This window comes from Drosophila ananassae, chromosome 2L (assembly GCF_017639315.1).
Source record: "Drosophila ananassae strain 14024-0371.13 chromosome 2L, ASM1763931v2, whole genome shotgun sequence".
Lineage (NCBI taxonomy): Eukaryota > Metazoa > Arthropoda > Insecta > Diptera > Drosophilidae > Drosophila > Drosophila ananassae.
The window spans coordinates 18253597-18271727 of record NC_057927.1 but is presented as its reverse complement, the minus strand read 5'-3'; the positions used below and the strand labels follow the sequence as shown (position 1 = coordinate 18271727).

The window sequence follows — 18131 nt, the reverse complement described above, 5'->3', positions numbered from 1 at the left end:
TTGTCCTCCCCATACATTCGTCAGTATTTTGAAGGGGACCTCCTGGAAAATTTGAGAAAAAATCGAAGAATAAATTCTTTCTTAGGTTTTAATGCAGATCGAAGGAGAATCACTCTACAAATCGATTAAGGTATTCCGCTCAAGAATCGGATGATAATTGGCACAGATATAACCATCGCTGGGGGCCAAATTGTCCTCCCCATACATTCCTCAGTATTTTGAAGGGGACCTCCTGGAAAATTTGAGAAAAAATCGAAGAATAAATTCGTTCTTAGGTTTTAATGCAGATCGAAGGAGAATCACTCTACAAATCGTTTAAGGTATTCCGCTCAAGAATCGGATGATAATTGGCAAAGATATAGCCATCGCTGGGGGCCAAATTGTCCTCCCCATACATTCCTCAGTATTTTGAAGGGGACCCCCTGGAAAATTTGAGAAAAAATCGAAGAATAAATTCGTTCTTAGGTTTTAATGCAGATCGAAGGAGAATCACTCTACAAATCGATTAAGGTATTCCGCTCAAGAATCGGATGATAATTGGCACAGATATAGCCATCGCTGGGGGCCAAATTGTCCTCCCCATACATTCCTCAGTATTTTGAAGGGGACCCCCTGGAAAATTTGAGAAAAAATCGAACAATAAATTCTTTCTTAGGTTTTAATGCAGATCGAAGGAGAATCACTCTACAAATCGTTTAAGGTATTCCGCTCAAGAATCGGATGATAATTGGCACAGATATAGCCATCGCTGGGGCCAAATTGTCCTCCCCATACATTCCTCAGTATTTTGAAGGGGACCCCTGGAAAATTTGAGAAAAAATAGAAGAATAAATTCGTTCTTAGGTTTTAATGCAGATCGAAGGAGAATCAATCCACAAATCGTTTAAGGTATTCCGCTCAAGAATCGGATGATAATTGGCAAAGATATAGCCATCGCTGGGGGCCAAATTGTCCTCCCCATACATTCCTCAGTATTTTGAAGGGGACCCCCTGGAAAATTTGAGAAAAAATCGAAGAATAAATTCGTTCTTAGGTTTTAATGCAGATCGAAGGAGAATGACTCTACAAATCGATTAAGGTATTCCGCTCAAGAATCGGATGATAATTGGCAAAGATATAGCCATCGCTGGGGGCCAAATTGTCCTCCCCATACATTGCTCAGTATTTTGAAGGGGACCCCCTGGAAAATTTGAGAAAAAATCGAAGAATAAATTCGTTCTTAGGTTTTAATGCAGATCGAAGGAGAATCACTCTACAAATCGTTTAAGGTATTCCGCTCAAGAATCGGATGATAATTGGCACAGATATAGCCATCGCTGGGGGCCAAATTGTCCTCCCCATACATTCCTGAGTATTTTGAAGGGGACCCCTGGAAAATTTGAGAAAAAATAGAAGAATAAATTCGTTCTTAGGTTTTAATGCAGATCGAAGGAGAATCAATCCACAAATCGTTTAAGGTATTCCGCTCAAGAATCGGATGATAATTGGCACAGATATAGCCATCGCTGGGGGCCAAATTGTCCTCCCCATACATTCCTCAGTATTTTGAAGGGGACCCCCTGGAAAATTTGAGAAAAAATCGAAGAATAAATTCGTTCTTAGGTTTTAATGCAGATCGAAGGAGAATCACTCTACAAATCGATTAAGGTATTCCGTTCAAGAATCGGATGATAATTGGCACAGATATAGCCATCGCTGGGGGCCAAATTGTCCTCCCCATACATTCCTCAGTATTTTGAAGGGGACCCCCTGGAAAATTTGAGAAAAAATCGAAGAATAAATTCGTTCTTAGGTTTTAATGCAGATCGAAGGAGAATCATTCCCCAAATCGTTTAAGGTATTCCGCTCAAGAATCGGATGATAATTGGCACAGATATAGCCATCGCTGGGGGCCAAATTGTCCTCCCCATACAATCCTCAGTATTTTGAAGGGGACCCCTGGAAAATTTGAGAAAAAATGGAAGAATTAATTCGTTTTTAGGTTTTAATGCAGATCGAAGGAGAATCACTCTACAAATCGATTAAGGTATTCCGCTCAAGAATCGGATGATAATTGGCAAAGATATAGCCATTGCTGGGGGCCAAATTGTCCTCCCCATACATTCCTCAGTATTTTGAAGGGGACCCCCTGGAAAATTTGAGAAAAAATCGAAGAATAAATTCGTTCTTAGGTTTTAATGCAGATCGAAGGAGAATCATTCCCCAAATCGTTTAAGGTATTCCGCTCGAGAATCGGATGATAATTGGCAAAGATATAGCCATTGCTGGGGGCCAAATTGTCCTCCCCATACATTCCTCAGTATTTTGAAGGGGACCCCCTGGAAAATTTGAGAAAAAATCGAACAATAAATTCGTTGTTAGGTTTTAATGCAGATCGAAGGAGAATCAATCCACAAATCGTTTAAGGTATTCCGCTCAAGAATCGGATGATAATTGGCAAAGATATAGCCATCGCTGGGGGCCAAATTGTCCTCCCCATACATTCCTCAGTATTTTGAAGGGGACCCCCTGGAAAATTTGAGAAAAAATCGAAGAATAAATTCGTTCTTAGGTTTTAATGCAGATCGAAGGAGAATCACTCTACAAATCGATTAAGGTATTCCGCTCAAGAATCGGATGATAATTGGCACAGATATAGCCATCGCTGGGGGCCAAATTGTCCTCCCCATACATTCCTCAGTATTTTGAAGGGGACCCCCTGGAAAATTTGAGAAAAAATCGAAGAATAAATTCGTTCTTAGGTTTTAATGCAGATCGAAGGAGAATCACTCTACAAATCGATTAAGGTATTCCGCTCAAGAATCGGATGATAATTGGCACAGATAGCCATCGCTGGGGGCCAAATTGTCCTCCCCATACATTCCTCAGTATTTTGAAGGGGACCTCCTGGAAAATTTGAGAAAAAATCGAACAATAAATTCTTTCTTAGGTTTTAATGCAGATCGAAGGAGAATCACTCTACAAATCGTTTAAGGTATTTCGCTCAAGAATCGGATGATAATTGGCACAGATATAGCCATCGCTGGGGGCCAAATTCTCCTCCCCATACATTCCTCAGTATTTTGAAGGGGACCCCCTGGAAAATTTGAGAAAAAATCGAAGAATAAATTCGTTCTTAGGTTTTAATGCAAGTCGAAGGAGAATCAATCCACAAATCGTTTAAGGTATTCCGCTCAAGAATCGGATGATAATTGGCAAAGATATAGCCATCGCTGGGGGCCAAATTGTCCTCCCCATACATTCCTCAGTATTTTGAAGGGGACCCCCTGGAAAATTTGAGAAAAAATCGAAGAATAAATTCGTTCTTAGGTTTTAATGCAGATCGAAGGAGAATCAATCCACAAATCGTTTAAGGTATTCCGCTCAAGAATCGGATGATAATTGGCACAGATATAGCCATCGCTGGGGGCCAAATTCTCCTCCCCATACATTCCTCAGTATTTTGCAGAAAAATTGAGGAATGAAAATTTGAGAAAAAATCGAAGAATAAATTCGTTCTTAGGTTTTAATGCAAGTCGAAGGAGAATCAATCCACAAATCGTTTAAGGTATTCCGCTCAAGAATCGGATGATAATTGGCAAAGATATAGCCATCGCTGGGGGCCAAATTGTCCTCCCCATACATTCCTCAGTATTTTGAAGGGGACCCCCTGGAAAATTTGAGAAAAAATCGAAGAATAAATTCGTTCTTAGGTTTTAATGCAGATCGAAGGAGAATCACTCTACAAATCGATTAAGGTATTCCGCTCAAGAATCGGATGATAATTGGCACAGATATAGCCATCGCTGGGGGCCAAATTGTCCTCCCCATACATTCCTCAGTATTTTGAAGGGGACCTCCTGGAAAATTTGAGAAAAAATCGAAGAATAAATTCGTTCTTAGGTTTTAATGCAGATCGAAGGAGAATCATTCCCCAAATCGTTTAAGGTATTCCGCTCAAGAATCGGATGATAATTGGCACAGATATAGCCATCGCTGGGGCCAAATTGTCCTCCCCATACATTCGTCAGTATTTTGAAGGGGACCTCCTGGAAAATTTGAGAAAAAATCGAAGAATAAATTCTTTCTTAGGTTTTAATGCAGATCGAAGGAGAATCACTCTACAAATCGTTTAAGGTATTTCGCTCAAGAATCGGATGATAATTGGCACAGATATAGCCATCGCTGGGGGCCAAATTCTCCTCCCCATACATTCCTCAGTATTTTGAAGGGGACCCCCTGGAAAATTTGAGAAAAAATCGAAGAATAAATTCGTTCTTAGGTTTTAATGCAGATCGAAGGAGAATCACTCTACAAATCGATTAAGGTATTCCGCTCAAGAATCGGATGATAATTGGCACAGATAGCCATCGCTGGGGGCCAAATTGTCCTCCCCATACATTCCTCAGTATTTTGAAGGGGACCTCCTGGAAAATTTGAGAAAAAATCGAACAATAAATTCTTTCTTAGGTTTTAATGCAGATCGAAGGAGAATCACTCTACAAATCGTTTAAGGTATTTCGCTCAAGAATCGGATGATAATTGGCACAGATATAGCCATCGCTGGGGGCCAAATTCTCCTCCCCATACATTCCTCAGTATTTTGAAGGGGACCCCCTGGAAAATTTGAGAAAAAATCGAAGAATAAATTCGTTCTTAGGTTTTAATGCAAGTCGAAGGAGAATCAATCCACAAATCGTTTAAGGTATTCCGCTCAAGAATCGGATGATAATTGGCAAAGATATAGCCATCGCTGGGGGCCAAATTGTCCTCCCCATACATTCCTCAGTATTTTGAAGGGGACCCCCTGGAAAATTTGAGAAAAAATCGAAGAATAAATTCGTTCTTAGGTTTTAATGCAGATCGAAGGAGAATCACTCTACAAATCGATTAAGGTATTCCGCTCAAGAATCGGATGATAATTGGCACAGATATAGCCATCGCTGGGGGCCAAATTCTCCTCCCCATACATTCCTCAGTATTTTGAAGGGGACCCCCTGGAAAATTTGAGAAAAAATCGAAGAATAAATTCGTTCTTAGGTTTTAATGCAAGTCGAAGGAGAATCAATCCACAAATCGTTTAAGGTATTCCGCTCAAGAATCGGATGATAATTGGCAAAGATATAGCCATCGCTGGGGGCCAAATTGTCCTCCCCATACATTCCTCAGTATTTTGAAGGGGACCCCCTGGAAAATTTGAGAAAAAATCGAAGAATAAATTCGTTCTTAGGTTTTAATGCAGATCGAAGGAGAATCACTCTACAAATCGATTAAGGTATTCCGCTCAAGAATCGGATGATAATTGGCACAGATATAGCCATCGCTGGGGGCCAAATTGTCCTCCCCATACATTCCTCAGTATTTTGAAGGGGACCTCCTGGAAAATTTGAGAAAAAATCGAAGAATAAATTCGTTCTTAGGTTTTAATGCAGATCGAAGGAGAATCATTCCCCAAATCGTTTAAGGTATTCCGCTCAAGAATCGGATGATAATTGGCACAGATATAGCCATCGCTGGGGCCAAATTGTCCTCCCCATACATTCGTCAGTATTTTGAAGGGGACCTCCTGGAAAATTTGAGAAAAAATCGAAGAATAAATTCTTTCTTAGGTTTTAATGCAGATCGAAGGAGAATCACTCTACAAATCGATTAAGGTATTCCGCTCAAGAATCGGATGATAATTGGCACAGATATAGCCATCGCTGGGGGCCAAATTGTCCTCCCCATACATTCCTCAGTATTTTGAAGGGGACCTCCTGGAAAATTTGAGAAAAAATCGAAGAATAAATTCGTTCTTAGGTTTTAATGCAGATCGAAGGAGAATCATTCCCCAAATCGTTTAAGGTATTCCGCTCAAGAATCGGATGATAATTGGCACAGATATAGCCATCGCTGGGGGCCAAATTGTCCTCCCCATACATTCCTCAGTATTTTGAAGGGGACCCCTGGAAAATTTGAGAAAAAATAGAAGAATAAATTCGTTCTTAGGTTTTAATGCAGATCGAAGGAGAATCAATCCACAAATCGTTTAAGGTATTCCGCTCAAGAATCGGATGATAATTGGCAAAGATATAGCCATCGCTGGGGGCCAAATTGTCCTCCCCATACATTCCTCAGTATTTTGAAGGGGACCCCCTGGAAAATTTGAGAAAAAATCGAAGAATAAATTCGTTCTTAGGTTTTAATGCAGATCGAAGGAGAATCACTCTACAAATCGATTAAGGTATTCCGCTCAAGAATCGGATGATAATTGGCACAGATATAGCCATCGCTGGGGGCCAAATTGTCCTCCCCATACATTCCTCAGTATTTTGAAGGGGACCCCCTGGAAAATTTGAGAAAAAATCGAAGAATAAATTCGTTCTTAGGTTTTAATGCAGATCGAAGGAGAATAAATCCACAAATCGTTTAAGGTATTCCGCTCAAGAATCGGATGATAATTGGCAAAGATATAGCCATTGCTGGGGGCCAAATTGTCCTCCCCATACATTCCTCAGTATTTTGAAGGGGACCCCCTGGAAAATTTGAGAAAAAATAGAAGAATAAATTTGTTCTTAGGTTTTAATGCAGATCGAAGGAGAATCAATCCACAAATCGTTTAAGGTATTCCGCTCAAGAATCGGATGATAATTGGCAAAGATATAGCCATTGCTGGGGGCCAAATTGTCCTCCCCATACATTCCTCAGTATTTTGAAGGGGACCCCCTGGAAAATTTGAGAAAAAATCGAAGAATAAATTCGTTGTTAGGTTTTAATGCAGATCGAAGGAGAATCATTCCCCAAATCGTTAAAGGTATTCCGCTTAAGAACCAGGTGATTACTGGCAGAGATATACCCTTAACTAGGGGCCATATTGTCGTTCACGCCCCCGTTTCACTTACCCTAATTTTAAAGGGGATCCTCCATGTTAATTTTAGTGTGTGTTGACTTCCTTTTTTTTTCAAACGCTTTTTTTTTAGTCAATGGATAATCCACAGCCTATGACAGAATGATATTTAGATAGACTCTAGGAGTTATATCGACCAAGAGTGTAAATATGAAACCCCTATAAAGGTTATCTAATTTTTTTGCAAACTCACCTTACTTCTTTTTTTGTCGTCACTCTGATGAGTGAGTTTTACAACGAAATCTCATTGAGAAGAGTTTAAATGGCCTTATAACCCTGAAAAAGCAAATTTGTAACGGTACCCGTGTGGCTGTTAAAATAATTGCCAACTCATTGTTAGCAGTGAAAAAGGTGCACGCCTGTATAAAAAGATGAAAATCTGGCGATTTAGATACTGCCAAGCTCATAATAAAGATTTAGCGGATAAGATAAAAGCTTGGAGTACTTGTATATATAAGAATAATATTCCAGAGGCTGTGAGTTCAGATACCTTGTAGATCACAGTAGAATAGCAGCTGGAATGTTTCCCACTTGGCTAACAGAGGAGTACATTCAGATAGCCCTTCGGGGCTATTATAAGGATACTCAACTTTGCGTCCTGAAAGTCTGGGCCAAGCCAGCGACCGAAAAAGGGGAAAATTATGTTGGTGTGATGACACGCATCTACGTGGACTTTGAGCTTGCAGACGGTGGGTTGCAAAAGAAGTCCTTTATTCTGAAACAAGGAGTGCCACCGGATGCCCCCCAGGCCGATCTCTTTGCAGAGTATGATGTCTACAACAGAGAGCTGGAAATGTACGATGTTGTTTTACCAAAAATGTCGGCGATTCTCCGAGAGGCAAATTTCAATGAGAAGTTGATGGCAGATGCCATCGTAGTGGATCGGAAACGAACGATTATGATTCTCGAGGATCTGGCACCGCTCCACTACACGAATGCAGACAGAGTGAAGCAATTAGACATTGTCCACACAAAACTAGTCCTCGATATGCTGGCGAAGTTTCATGCGGCTGCCATAATTCTTGATCAACGAGAACCACAACTTTTGCGAAGAAATTATAATAGCCATTTCTTTTCGAGAGAGAAAAAAGGGTACGAGGAAGTTTTTGTTGGCCTGTTCAAAGCTTTCATAAGATACGTAAAGAACCAGCCAATTTTGTGGGATCGCTATGGAAAAAAATTGGAACACACTATTTCCCATTTGATGGAGTATGCCGCCAAATCTGTGGATGTCACCGAAAAGGACTTTCAGACGCTAATTCACGGAGACTGTTGGACCACAAATGTAATGTACCAGTACGATGACGAAGGAAATCCCACCACGGTTCTGCCCATCGACTTTCAGTTTAGTTCCTGGACACATCCTACTGTTGATTTGCATTATTTCTTCAGCACATCGTTAAAGACTGATGTAAAGGAAAGAGAATCTGAGCTGGTGCAATATCATTTCTACTCCTTAAAACGGACTTTGGAGGCACTTTCCTATAAGGGATATATTCCCAGTTTGTTTGAATACCAGCTGCAATTCGAGAGAAGGAGATTTTTAAGTAAGTTTTTTATGTTTTAATTCGTTGAATTGCCCTAACGCTGTATTTCCTTTATAGGTGTTGTGATTGCCAACGTATTTCAACCAATCATGGTGTACGAAGGCTGCGAGGATCCAGAATTCGTAAATCTGTACCAAGATACTCCACAAGGCATAAGGTTCCAAGACTCCATGTATGAGAGTAAAGAGATTCAAAGACGCATCGAAGAAATTTTACCCATCCTTGATTCGAAAGGATTCCTGGACGCGCACTAATAATGAAAGGCTGTCTTTATGAAAATAATATTTTAATAAACAAACACAGTAAATTAATTGAAATAATGTTTGCTTTAAAATTATTCTTAACATCTTTATTGCTCTTTTAAAATAGTAGAATAAACAAGAAGGATCTACAAGGGACTCAACTACCAGTCAGAAAGCGGCAAATCTTGTCAAGGAATTTTAACAACCCCCGGCCCAGTGTGCAGAGCTTTTCAACCCCCGGCTCCAGTGATAAGAAAGCTCCGCACAGCTGATATTCCAAAACAAAGTCGGTGGCAAAGGTCCGCTGGCTGATGGTGCGTTCAGTCGGGACCTGGGTGCCACGCGGCGTATAAGCAACGCGCACACTGCCGAGCAAAGGGTAACGTCCGACAAATCCACTAGAAGAAAAACCTATAAAGCAAGGGACGCGCACCAAAAGCCAACAGATGGTCGCTGACGGTGCACGAGTTTGGTTATCGGAGATCAGTGAACTGACAAACTAAACACTGAAAATCTGAAAATGTAATAAAAAGGCGTGAAGTGAAAGAAAAAATATAATTAAAATTCTGCGGCAAATTAATCCAAAATTTTTTACGTAATTTAAACGAAACGTGAGGTCGTCGTAATTTTAAATTCTGCGTAGTATGTGAAAACGTTTTGTATTTGTGTTTTTCCCCCTCAATGATGTGCCACCATTAAAATGTTGAAGGCGTGAAAATTGTGCACAGTTCGCCGGAGTCCCGACATTCACATTTACGGCTCCACGGAATTTGCTCCGTAAGTGGTCCACGGAAATTCGCTAATAGCCGCCGGACGCTCGCCGTTGTCTGTATTTATTATGATTATTTTCTCGAGCGTGCTTCAGTGATTTCGGAAATGCAAGGCAACGAATGATTGCGAATTAATCGAAAGAAAATATTGTTTCGCTGAAAATCTCTTGAGGGAAAATGTTGCTTCCTCGACGCCAGTTTTAATGCAAAGTGACGTGAGCGTGGTGCAAAGCAGAAATAATAATTTAACGAAACTACGAGACAGCTAATGAACTCCGGAATCTGTAGGTTCGATTCGACTTATGTCGAATTCAGAATTAATGTCGAGTGTGCATCATGACTAATGACTTGTAAACGAGAGCTGCACAAAAGTTTGCTTAATGACAATATTAATGGACTCTTAATATTAAAGAATATTGGGCATATGCGCCTCATCGCACAAATAAATCAAATAGAAAAATGACAATAAAATTGTTGAAACTTCAGAAATAATGACTTGAATGATTATTTATTTTAATGATTTATTCTGACACTAAAACCTATGTATATATGGGTTTATTTTGAAATTTAAAAGCTAAATACCAGGACTTATAGTTTGTTAGTTTGAAAGTAGCATTAAAGCCATCAGAAAGTTTATGAGCGCGGAAAAGTAGTTTCGTAATTACAGCTTGACTAATACCAGCAACAGAACCTTTTAATCGAAATGATTTCAGTATCCTGCAACTGCGCCGAAGCAAAGCCATCAAGCTTGGGAAATTATAAATCTAATGCATACCAATGCTTGCTAAACTGCAGTTTTCCAAGTCGCTTAAAAACACCAACAATGTTAGGAAGACTTTCTCGGCACAAGGCCTGTGGAGGTGGGCCAGCGGGGATAAAGTTGCCGCCGTCTTATGAAAATCTCAAGAACTTTAAAGTATTTTAATTAGGTTTATATAGGAATAATAAACTTCCCACAGTGCTTCCCTTAGTGTACTGGTAAAAAGGATGACAACATAAAAATAAGTTTTTCAGGCTTTAATAAAAGTGTCCTCTAGATCAATTTCGTCCATTTGCAGGATTGCGTACATTTTTACAGTCTCATGTCGCACAAGACAAAAGAAAAAATTCCCATGAGTGCATTTTAAATTGCAAACTAAATGAGCAGCTGCTGTAGCTGTGGAAGAAAGCCGTGAACAGAAAGTCGTTCGTGTCAGTTGCAGATTCAAGCAAAAAACAACATTACCAACAGAAAGTACAATTCCGTTCTCTAAATATCTCCGGGGCCAAGCAGATTGTCGGAATGATGGTGAGTGTAATTGCAATATAAATACTTAAAGCGAGTGTCCTTTTTGGAAGCCGTTTAGGGCTCCTAAATGTCAAACGATATTACTTTGTTCCTAAAATGCAAAAGTTTTCTCAAGTACTTGCGATTTGTTGACGAGGAAATCTGTCTGATTTAACCATATGGCAGTGGAAACCTTTCCTGGTCTTCCATTTCCATTTGCAAAGGCGCCCTTAGGAGTACTTTTACAAAGGCAGAAAATGTAATTTGGAAGATTTTGAGAAGGCTTAAAAGTCAAACGAAACAAACATATCGTCTTACATTATAATTTCTTTTCTGGTTACCCAATCATTTTAGGATTTCGGGGGCGACTTTATCCAAACTGCTGCCAGGAAAAAAGATTTTTATTCGGATCCCCAGTTATTCAAGTCGTTTGTGGCTTTTCTTTGACACCCAAGATGTGTACACAGCACTAGTACTTAGGCCTCACGGAATTGGTTGAAAATCAGTGTTAAGACCCTAAGCTGCTTAGGTGATTAATTTACAAGGCAACACGCTTTCACACTTTGCCAGGTTTTGAAGCCCAAGGATACTTTTATCGTTTTATCCCAAAGCGTTTGAATAAATTGGAGTTGACCAAGAAACAGATGAGGATGAAGTTACAGATATTTTTACTCCATGGAAAATGGGATACAATTAATAAAGTCTATGTTCTGGAGGCAGCAGCCAAAGGACTGTGCGAAACATCGAATAACAAATTGATAAGCTCGCAGCAGGGGAAATATGTATTTGCTGGAAGCAAATCGCACAAGCGGCAATAAAATCAATCTTGTTGTGGAGAAAACAAGAAGCCTCGCCTCGAATAAATCACAAAAAATAGTTGAGTCAAATTGCCTTTAGGCAACTGTCTAACCAGGACAGAGTTCCATACCATTCTAGTCGTGTTTTGGAAAACTGACTGGCATTTAAAATCTGTGTCACGCTCGCCTTATTCACTGATGTGAAAATTCGGGCCGGAAAAACATGCTAGGAGCAATGCTACTCCAAAAAATTATACATAATTTGTGACAACTGCCGATAACTTGAGGCTACTTTACATAATGTGGTTGTCACTAAATTCTTTGGTTCGAATTGATCCGAGAAAGCAGCTGTGAAACACTCACCAGTGCGTTGCCATTTTCCATTCACCAAGGAAAAGAGGGAAAACATGAAAACTCAATTTTCACCTTGGCAAATAAATTCCTAGAAGTCCAGAGCACTGACTCTGATTGAAACTTCTGCCACAAATTGATGATCAACTTTGGACTTGGCTTCTCAAGCGATTCGTTGCTCATTGTTTGAGGAAAAAGTTGTCCTCGCCTTGGGGCTTTGGTGGAAACCCAAACAGTTTTTAAATTGATACAGAAAATACATTTTGGGTATACACTGGGTGCTAGGCAGAGTTTTCCGATTCCCGAAAGGGCTCCTGGGTTTAAGTTTCACAGTAAACATTTGTCAATTAACTGACAGTAAGTGTAAATTAAAATTTCCTTAACAACATTATCTCCGTTTCTCCGGGGCGCACCATCCACTATCCGCTTCTGAGTTAATCCTCGATTGAAGAGATTTATTAGGGGCCCATTTATCGCAGCTGTCAATGGTAATGCATACCTTTGGGCGTCCCGGAGCGTCGGCCTGGCCCACCTTCGTCTCGATTCATTTTATCAATACTGACAAGTGCGCAGCCATTTGGCGCATAAAATTACACAATTATTTTTAGCAAATGTCGTCATTTATAACCTCCCTGTATCTGTAGCTGCAGAAATAGCTGTATCTGTATCTGATGGCTGTCCCTTGACGGTATTCGTTGGAGACATCTTGTTTTCGCAACAAATGCCTGGCATTAAACACACATTTTACCAGAAACAACATTTTTGACTTTTTCCAATTAAATGCGTGTCTCGTCTTGTCATGCTGCATAAATTATGGCGTCGAGAAATGCATGAATATTTATGTAATTCAAGTCCATTGACAAACAACCAGCCAACAAATTTACTCCTGACAGCCAGGGAATTTAAATTGAGAAATTGCATAAATTTCCGAGCTACGGGGAGGAAAATCGCATTTGCGGCCACAAAAGTACGGGCAAAACTTAAGGGCAAAGTCAAAGATTAAGCCCTAAAAAAAGTTTTCTTCTAGCTGATAATTTGGCAATGTCTGTGTTTAAAAAAACAAAAGGCATGTCCTCAAAGGGCAAAAACTAAGGGCATTGAAAGTTTATATCGAGGTGGGAATTAAAGCTTTAATCCGAAGAAAAAAAGGGAAAACTGAAAAATGTTTAAAATAATTTTAATATATAGACTGTGCAGATTTTCATGAAAAAGTTTAAGATGATGCTAATAAAATATTGTTTCTTCCTAATCTTTGTTAATATTATTAACCTTTATCCCTTTTCTAAATTTTTATTCAGTAATAATACATTAATAGAGTTTTGAATGAATTTTAACCGAAGCCGAAACCGAAATACATAAAAGATAAACCTTTACCTGTGAATATTTAATATACATTTGCTGATACTCCAATAACATTTAAGTTACAACTTCCAATTTTGGTAGTAAAATTTTCACAGTGCAATGCGTTCCCAAAGGCGTCAAAAGTTTCATTCATGTCGTAGGTCCATAGAATCCTTTGGTGCTGGGCCACCTACTGGCACCGAAACTTTTCATACGCATATTGCCATGAGTTTTGGGCCAGCCCATAAACCAATAGGGCTTTGCGAGAATGTGCGTGGCGTGTGCTGCAAGTCAATCTCGTAAATCATAGGCGAGTTGCGTGCCTCTGCTCCTGCCCCATGACAATTGGATGTTTTCACCGTGGATTAGGCGCGTAATGAGCCACTCTTTGTTTTCTCTCCTTATTTCCAGATAATCGGCATGAACCAAACGGAATCGGGGCCCCTAGCAACCGGGGACAGACTCAGTGGATATGCGAGCAGCGGGAACAGTGGCCGCTATCTCGACGACCGACATCCCCTGGATTACTTGGACCTGGGATCCGTGGTGAGTAACGCCCACGCTGCCCTCAACTCGTCGGCCAACAACAACTTTTCGGAGGCGAACGATACAGGAGCTCGGCCTCTTGATCCAGTTTTAATCGACCGGTTTCTGAGCAACCGGGCGGTGGACAGCCCCTGGTACCATATGCTCATCAGTATGTATGGCGTGCTGATTGTGTTCGGCGCCCTGGGCAACACACTAGTGGTCATTGCAGTCGTCCGGAAGCCCATCATGCGCACGGCCCGCAACCTTTTCATCCTTAACTTGGCCATCTCGGGTGAGTTATCCTTCCGGATGAAGAGCCGAACAGAGTACGGTGTATGTCATTGGTGAGGCTTTTCAGATTTACTTTTATGCCTGGTAACCATGCCGCTGACGTTAATGGAAATCCTATCCAAATACTGGCCTTTTGGGTCCTGCTCCATCCTGTGCAAAACGATTGCCATGCTGCAGGCACTCTGCATTTTCGTGTCGACAATATCCATAACGGCCATCGCCTTCGACCGATATCAGGTTAGTCCTTTTCGAGCCTGGCTTCATTCCGCCATTAGCATGTTAATGGGGCCAATTGAATGGGCCAGTCATGTCCCGATATTAATAAGGTAAATGGCATCAATTTATAACCATTTTATTGGACGTTGAGGGAAAATCGATGGGCTGTGAGTAAATATTTGGCAATTACACGAATGTTTAACCCCCGATTAATGTTATATAATATTAATAGGCCGAAAAACAAAAGCAAAAGGGTTTTACAGAGCGGTGGTAATGTTGGAAAATTTAATTACTGTAAATTTCTCACAAATTGTGCAACAGATACGGAGTGGAATTAAAATTTTAAATTTTAATTTTTCTTGTAGGTTTAATTTCATTTAAGTTTAATAACATAATTAAAAAATTACATTTAGAAGCAGATATTGATATGCTTGATTAAATATGATTAATTTATATTTCTTACTATTGTTTATTATTTTGTATTATTATGCCAAACAATTATGATAACAAATTAAAGGGAATTTATGGTAATCGATGCTTAAGGCTTCTACTGATTCTCTTAAAACCCATATCTCTTACAGGTTATTGTCTATCCAACGCGGGATAGTCTGCAGTTTGTGGGCGCGGTTACAACCTTGGCATGTATTTGGGCTCTGGCCCTGCTCCTGGCCTCGCCGCTTTTTATTTACAAGGAGCTGATAAACACGGACACACCCACTCTTCTGCAGCAGATGGGCTTTCAGGACACCATACCCTTCTGCATTGAAGACTGGCCGAGCAGCAACGGGCGCTTCTACTACTCGATATTTTCCCTTTGCGTCCAGTACTTGGTGCCCATTCTGATTGTCTCGGTGGCCTACTTTGGGATATACAACAAGCTGAAGAGCCGCATCACCGTGGTGGCTGTCCAGGCTGCCTCCGCCCAGCGGAAGGTGGAACGGGGACGGCGGATGAAGCGGACCAACTGCCTCCTGATTAGCATCGCCGTCATCTTTGGAGTGTCCTGGCTGCCGCTGAACTTCTTCAACCTGTACGCGGACATGCAGCAGTCGCCGGTGACCCAAAACATGCTGGTGAAGTACGCCATCTGCCACATGATCGGCATGAGCTCCGCCTGCTCCAACCCGCTGCTCTACGGCTGGCTCAACGACAACTTCCGTAAAGAATTTCACGAACTGCTCTGCCGTTGCTCAGAACCCACTAATGTTGCTCTTAACGGTCACACGACAGGATGCAACGTCCAGGCGGCAGCGGCCCGACGGCGCCGCAAGCTGGGCGGGGACCTCACCAAGGGCGAGCAAAAGTTGCTGGGCAAGGGCGGGGCCTCCCAGTGCGGCGGTGGCGCCTCAATTTTCGGCGACGGCGGTGGTCCGGAAGGCGGCGGTTGCGGCAGCATGGCCGCCACTGATTTCATGACCGGAAACCCGGAGTGCGGACTGCGCAGCGCCATAACCGAGTCAGTGGCCCTAACGGAGAACCCCATGCCCTCGGAGATCACCAAACTGATGCCGCGGTAAAGCACACGAGTTCTGGGGCAAAGCCGGGGGTCCCACGGCCCCAAGGTCCTCAGGTCCTCAGGTTCTGTCTGCATGCCATGTCGTTCTCGTCCTGCGCGGCTTGAGAATCTTTTGTGAGCTTATTGGATTTGCATGCTCCAAGCATCGCTGCTGCTCCTTTTCACGTTTCAATTGTTCCAACAGCAACTCAAAGTTCAAGTGCACACTGAGCAGCTTAAAATATAGTTTGATATTTAAATATAACTTTAAAAACTCTAAAGACGTAAATTTAGTTTAGATGTATATTTAAACACAATATCTAAAATGTTTCTTATTTTGATCTAATAAGTTGAACTCCCAACTATTTCTTTCTTGTAAAGCTAACTAAGCCTTAGACTTTTCAGTAATTCGTGAGTAACATTTCCTGATTTAAGAGTTGCTTTACCCTATTTCTGTCAATAATCTATTCTCAGTGTATGCATGTGCCTCCACTTCTGCTTGTCGTTGAGCTAACGAGCTGTAACTTTTGTCGTTGCCATGTTGTGTCATTATTTTTCCTGAACAACCATCGATTATGACCCTGAATTTTATGACACACTTTCAGTTTGGAACAGTACTGAATTGGCAATCAATCCGGGAGCAGTGGGAGGCAGGAACAGTATTCGAGTGATGCGATTTCCAGTTCGCTCTTAGAATTTACAGTAAACATATGTATATTGCCCAGTGATCCAAAGCCAAGCTGAGTTACACTAAAATTAAGACACACATCGCGGAGGAGTCTCTGGCCCTGTGCGATAATCTACTCCTAAACGAGCATCTAATCACCGATATCACCGACATCATCTCCATCATCGGACTAAGTCAGATCTTTGGTTTCCATCACTTTCATATTGAATGCCGGAAAGTAATTGATTGAGCCCCCAATTGGATTTCGGGTGTTTGATAAGTCGTATATATAGAACACTTAAGACTTCGATTAAGTTCACTTAATACAGTTCCTAGGAAATCATCTTCTTCTTTTCTCTCAGAGTAATTCGTCTCACAATAGCTAATGTAAGCCTAGGGTTAGTCATAATTGATGTTCTGTTTGCTGTTCGCTATTTTAGGATAACACAATTCACAAGCAAATCTGTATTATAGTCCATAACAGTAAACCCACACATTAAATTAATTACCAGTTTTAGCCACAATTAAATCATTTAAAAGCAAATGCTTGACACCTGCAGGTTGCAAGCTGTACACAAATAATGCTACAAATACATGTATTTTAATAAATGTTGTTTACAAATCCAGCATATTTCAGTGGTTTGCAATTTGGATGGAATGGTAAATTATCAATAATTCCGAGAGGCTCTTGTGCCAAGAACATGTATCTATTATATTAATTTGAGAGTTCTGGAAATTAAAAAAAAACTAATAAAATCAATAATAACAATGGCTGCGGTATTGATAGACAAATTTCTGGTTTTAAAAGTTTTCAGCAAAGAAAAGCACTGGAAATCGTTTAATCGTTGGCACAGAAACACGAAATGGCTATTTCAGAAGCTATAAACGGCAGCTGGCCCAAACCATTTACAACCTTTGACACTTTTTGTGCCCTTTGTGGGTTCAAGATACTCCAACAACCGCAACATAAAAAAGTATGACCCATAAAAATATCGTTTACGCAGGCGAACTTTGAACGAGCCTATTTTTGGTATTTTTGCGACAAGAAAAAACAGTAAAAGGTTTTTGCCTATAGTGTGACAAGAACCAAAACAACAAGCGTCTAGAAACTTAAATTGGGGACCCCAATCCCACAAATTCACGAGCTTATTAATAAACTCATTAGCCCATCTACTTTAGGTGGCCGTCTTGACAACCGACAGGTAAGAGAAATTAGTATATTATTACAATTCAATTAAGGCTTACACAGCGTGGGTGAAAGGTCATATATTTTGTTTTTATTTACCTCTAATACAGTGAAAAAAATAAAGATCAGAGATTTTAGAAAATTACATATAATATACAATATTAAACCTATGTATATATTAAAGTACTGGTGACTGAGACCTTGGAGCCTTACATATTTTTAAACGACTTAAAAATTCCCTACTTTTAACTATACTATATCAGTTTAAAGTTCAAAAGGTCTTCGATCTTCCCTCCTGTGGAGCTTACAGTTCGCAGTTCGCCGACGTGTGACACAAACGTGACCACCTGTAAAGTGAATTATATATCGTTGGAAAAAGTGAAATGTTCCCACAGTGGAACGGCCAGCGTGAAAATTAAAGCAAAAACAAAAACACTAATTAAAAATTTCTTTGAGGAATGCGTACTGCGACAGGTGAGCCAGCAAAAGCGACACCGGCTGCTGTGAAACTGTCAACGGCCAGTAGACTTTTTGGATGTTTTTTATTTTTCTTTTGATGACGGGCAAC

At 40.6% G+C, this 18131-nt stretch overlaps 2 protein-coding genes and 1 long non-coding RNA gene across 5 annotated transcripts; 2 read left to right on the top strand and 1 right to left on the bottom strand.

Moving 5' to 3' along the window:
- Window positions 1-7275: 7275 nt before the first annotated feature.
- On the top strand, window positions 7276-9474 carry LOC6499168. 2 transcript variants are annotated; one of them, XM_044715048.1, is made up of 3 exons: window positions 7276-8412; window positions 8470-8714; window positions 8785-9474. In XM_044715048.1, the coding sequence occupies exons 1-2, from the start codon at window positions 7386-7388 to the stop codon at window positions 8664-8666; spliced, it is 1224 nt and encodes a 407-aa protein (XP_044570983.1). In that variant the 5' UTR covers window positions 7276-7385; the 3' UTR covers window positions 8667-8714; window positions 8785-9474. The 2 variants fall into 2 exon arrangements, with proteins under 2 accessions (XP_044570983.1, XP_001955171.2); XM_001955135.4 differs by having other exon boundaries at window positions 8782-9474.
- Window positions 9196-10699, bottom strand: LOC123257163. Its single transcript, XR_006507147.1, has 2 exons — window positions 10650-10699; window positions 9196-10580 (listed from the first exon to the last, which is right to left on the bottom strand). It is a non-coding gene; the product is annotated as an uncharacterized LOC123257163 (long non-coding RNA).
- On the top strand, window positions 10574-17088 carry LOC6499169 (neuropeptide F receptor). 2 transcript variants are annotated; one of them, XM_032453617.2, is made up of 6 exons: window positions 10574-10712; window positions 13592-14000; window positions 14067-14236; window positions 14797-15373; window positions 15446-15728; window positions 16316-17088. In XM_032453617.2, exons 1-6 carry the CDS (start codon window positions 10707-10709, stop codon window positions 16329-16331), a joined length of 1461 nt encoding a protein of 486 aa, XP_032309508.1. In that variant the 5' UTR covers window positions 10574-10706; the 3' UTR covers window positions 16332-17088. The 2 variants fall into 2 exon arrangements, with proteins under 2 accessions (XP_032309508.1, XP_032309504.1); XM_032453613.2 differs by having other exon boundaries at window positions 14797-15728.
- Window positions 17089-18131: the final 1043 nt, after the last annotated feature.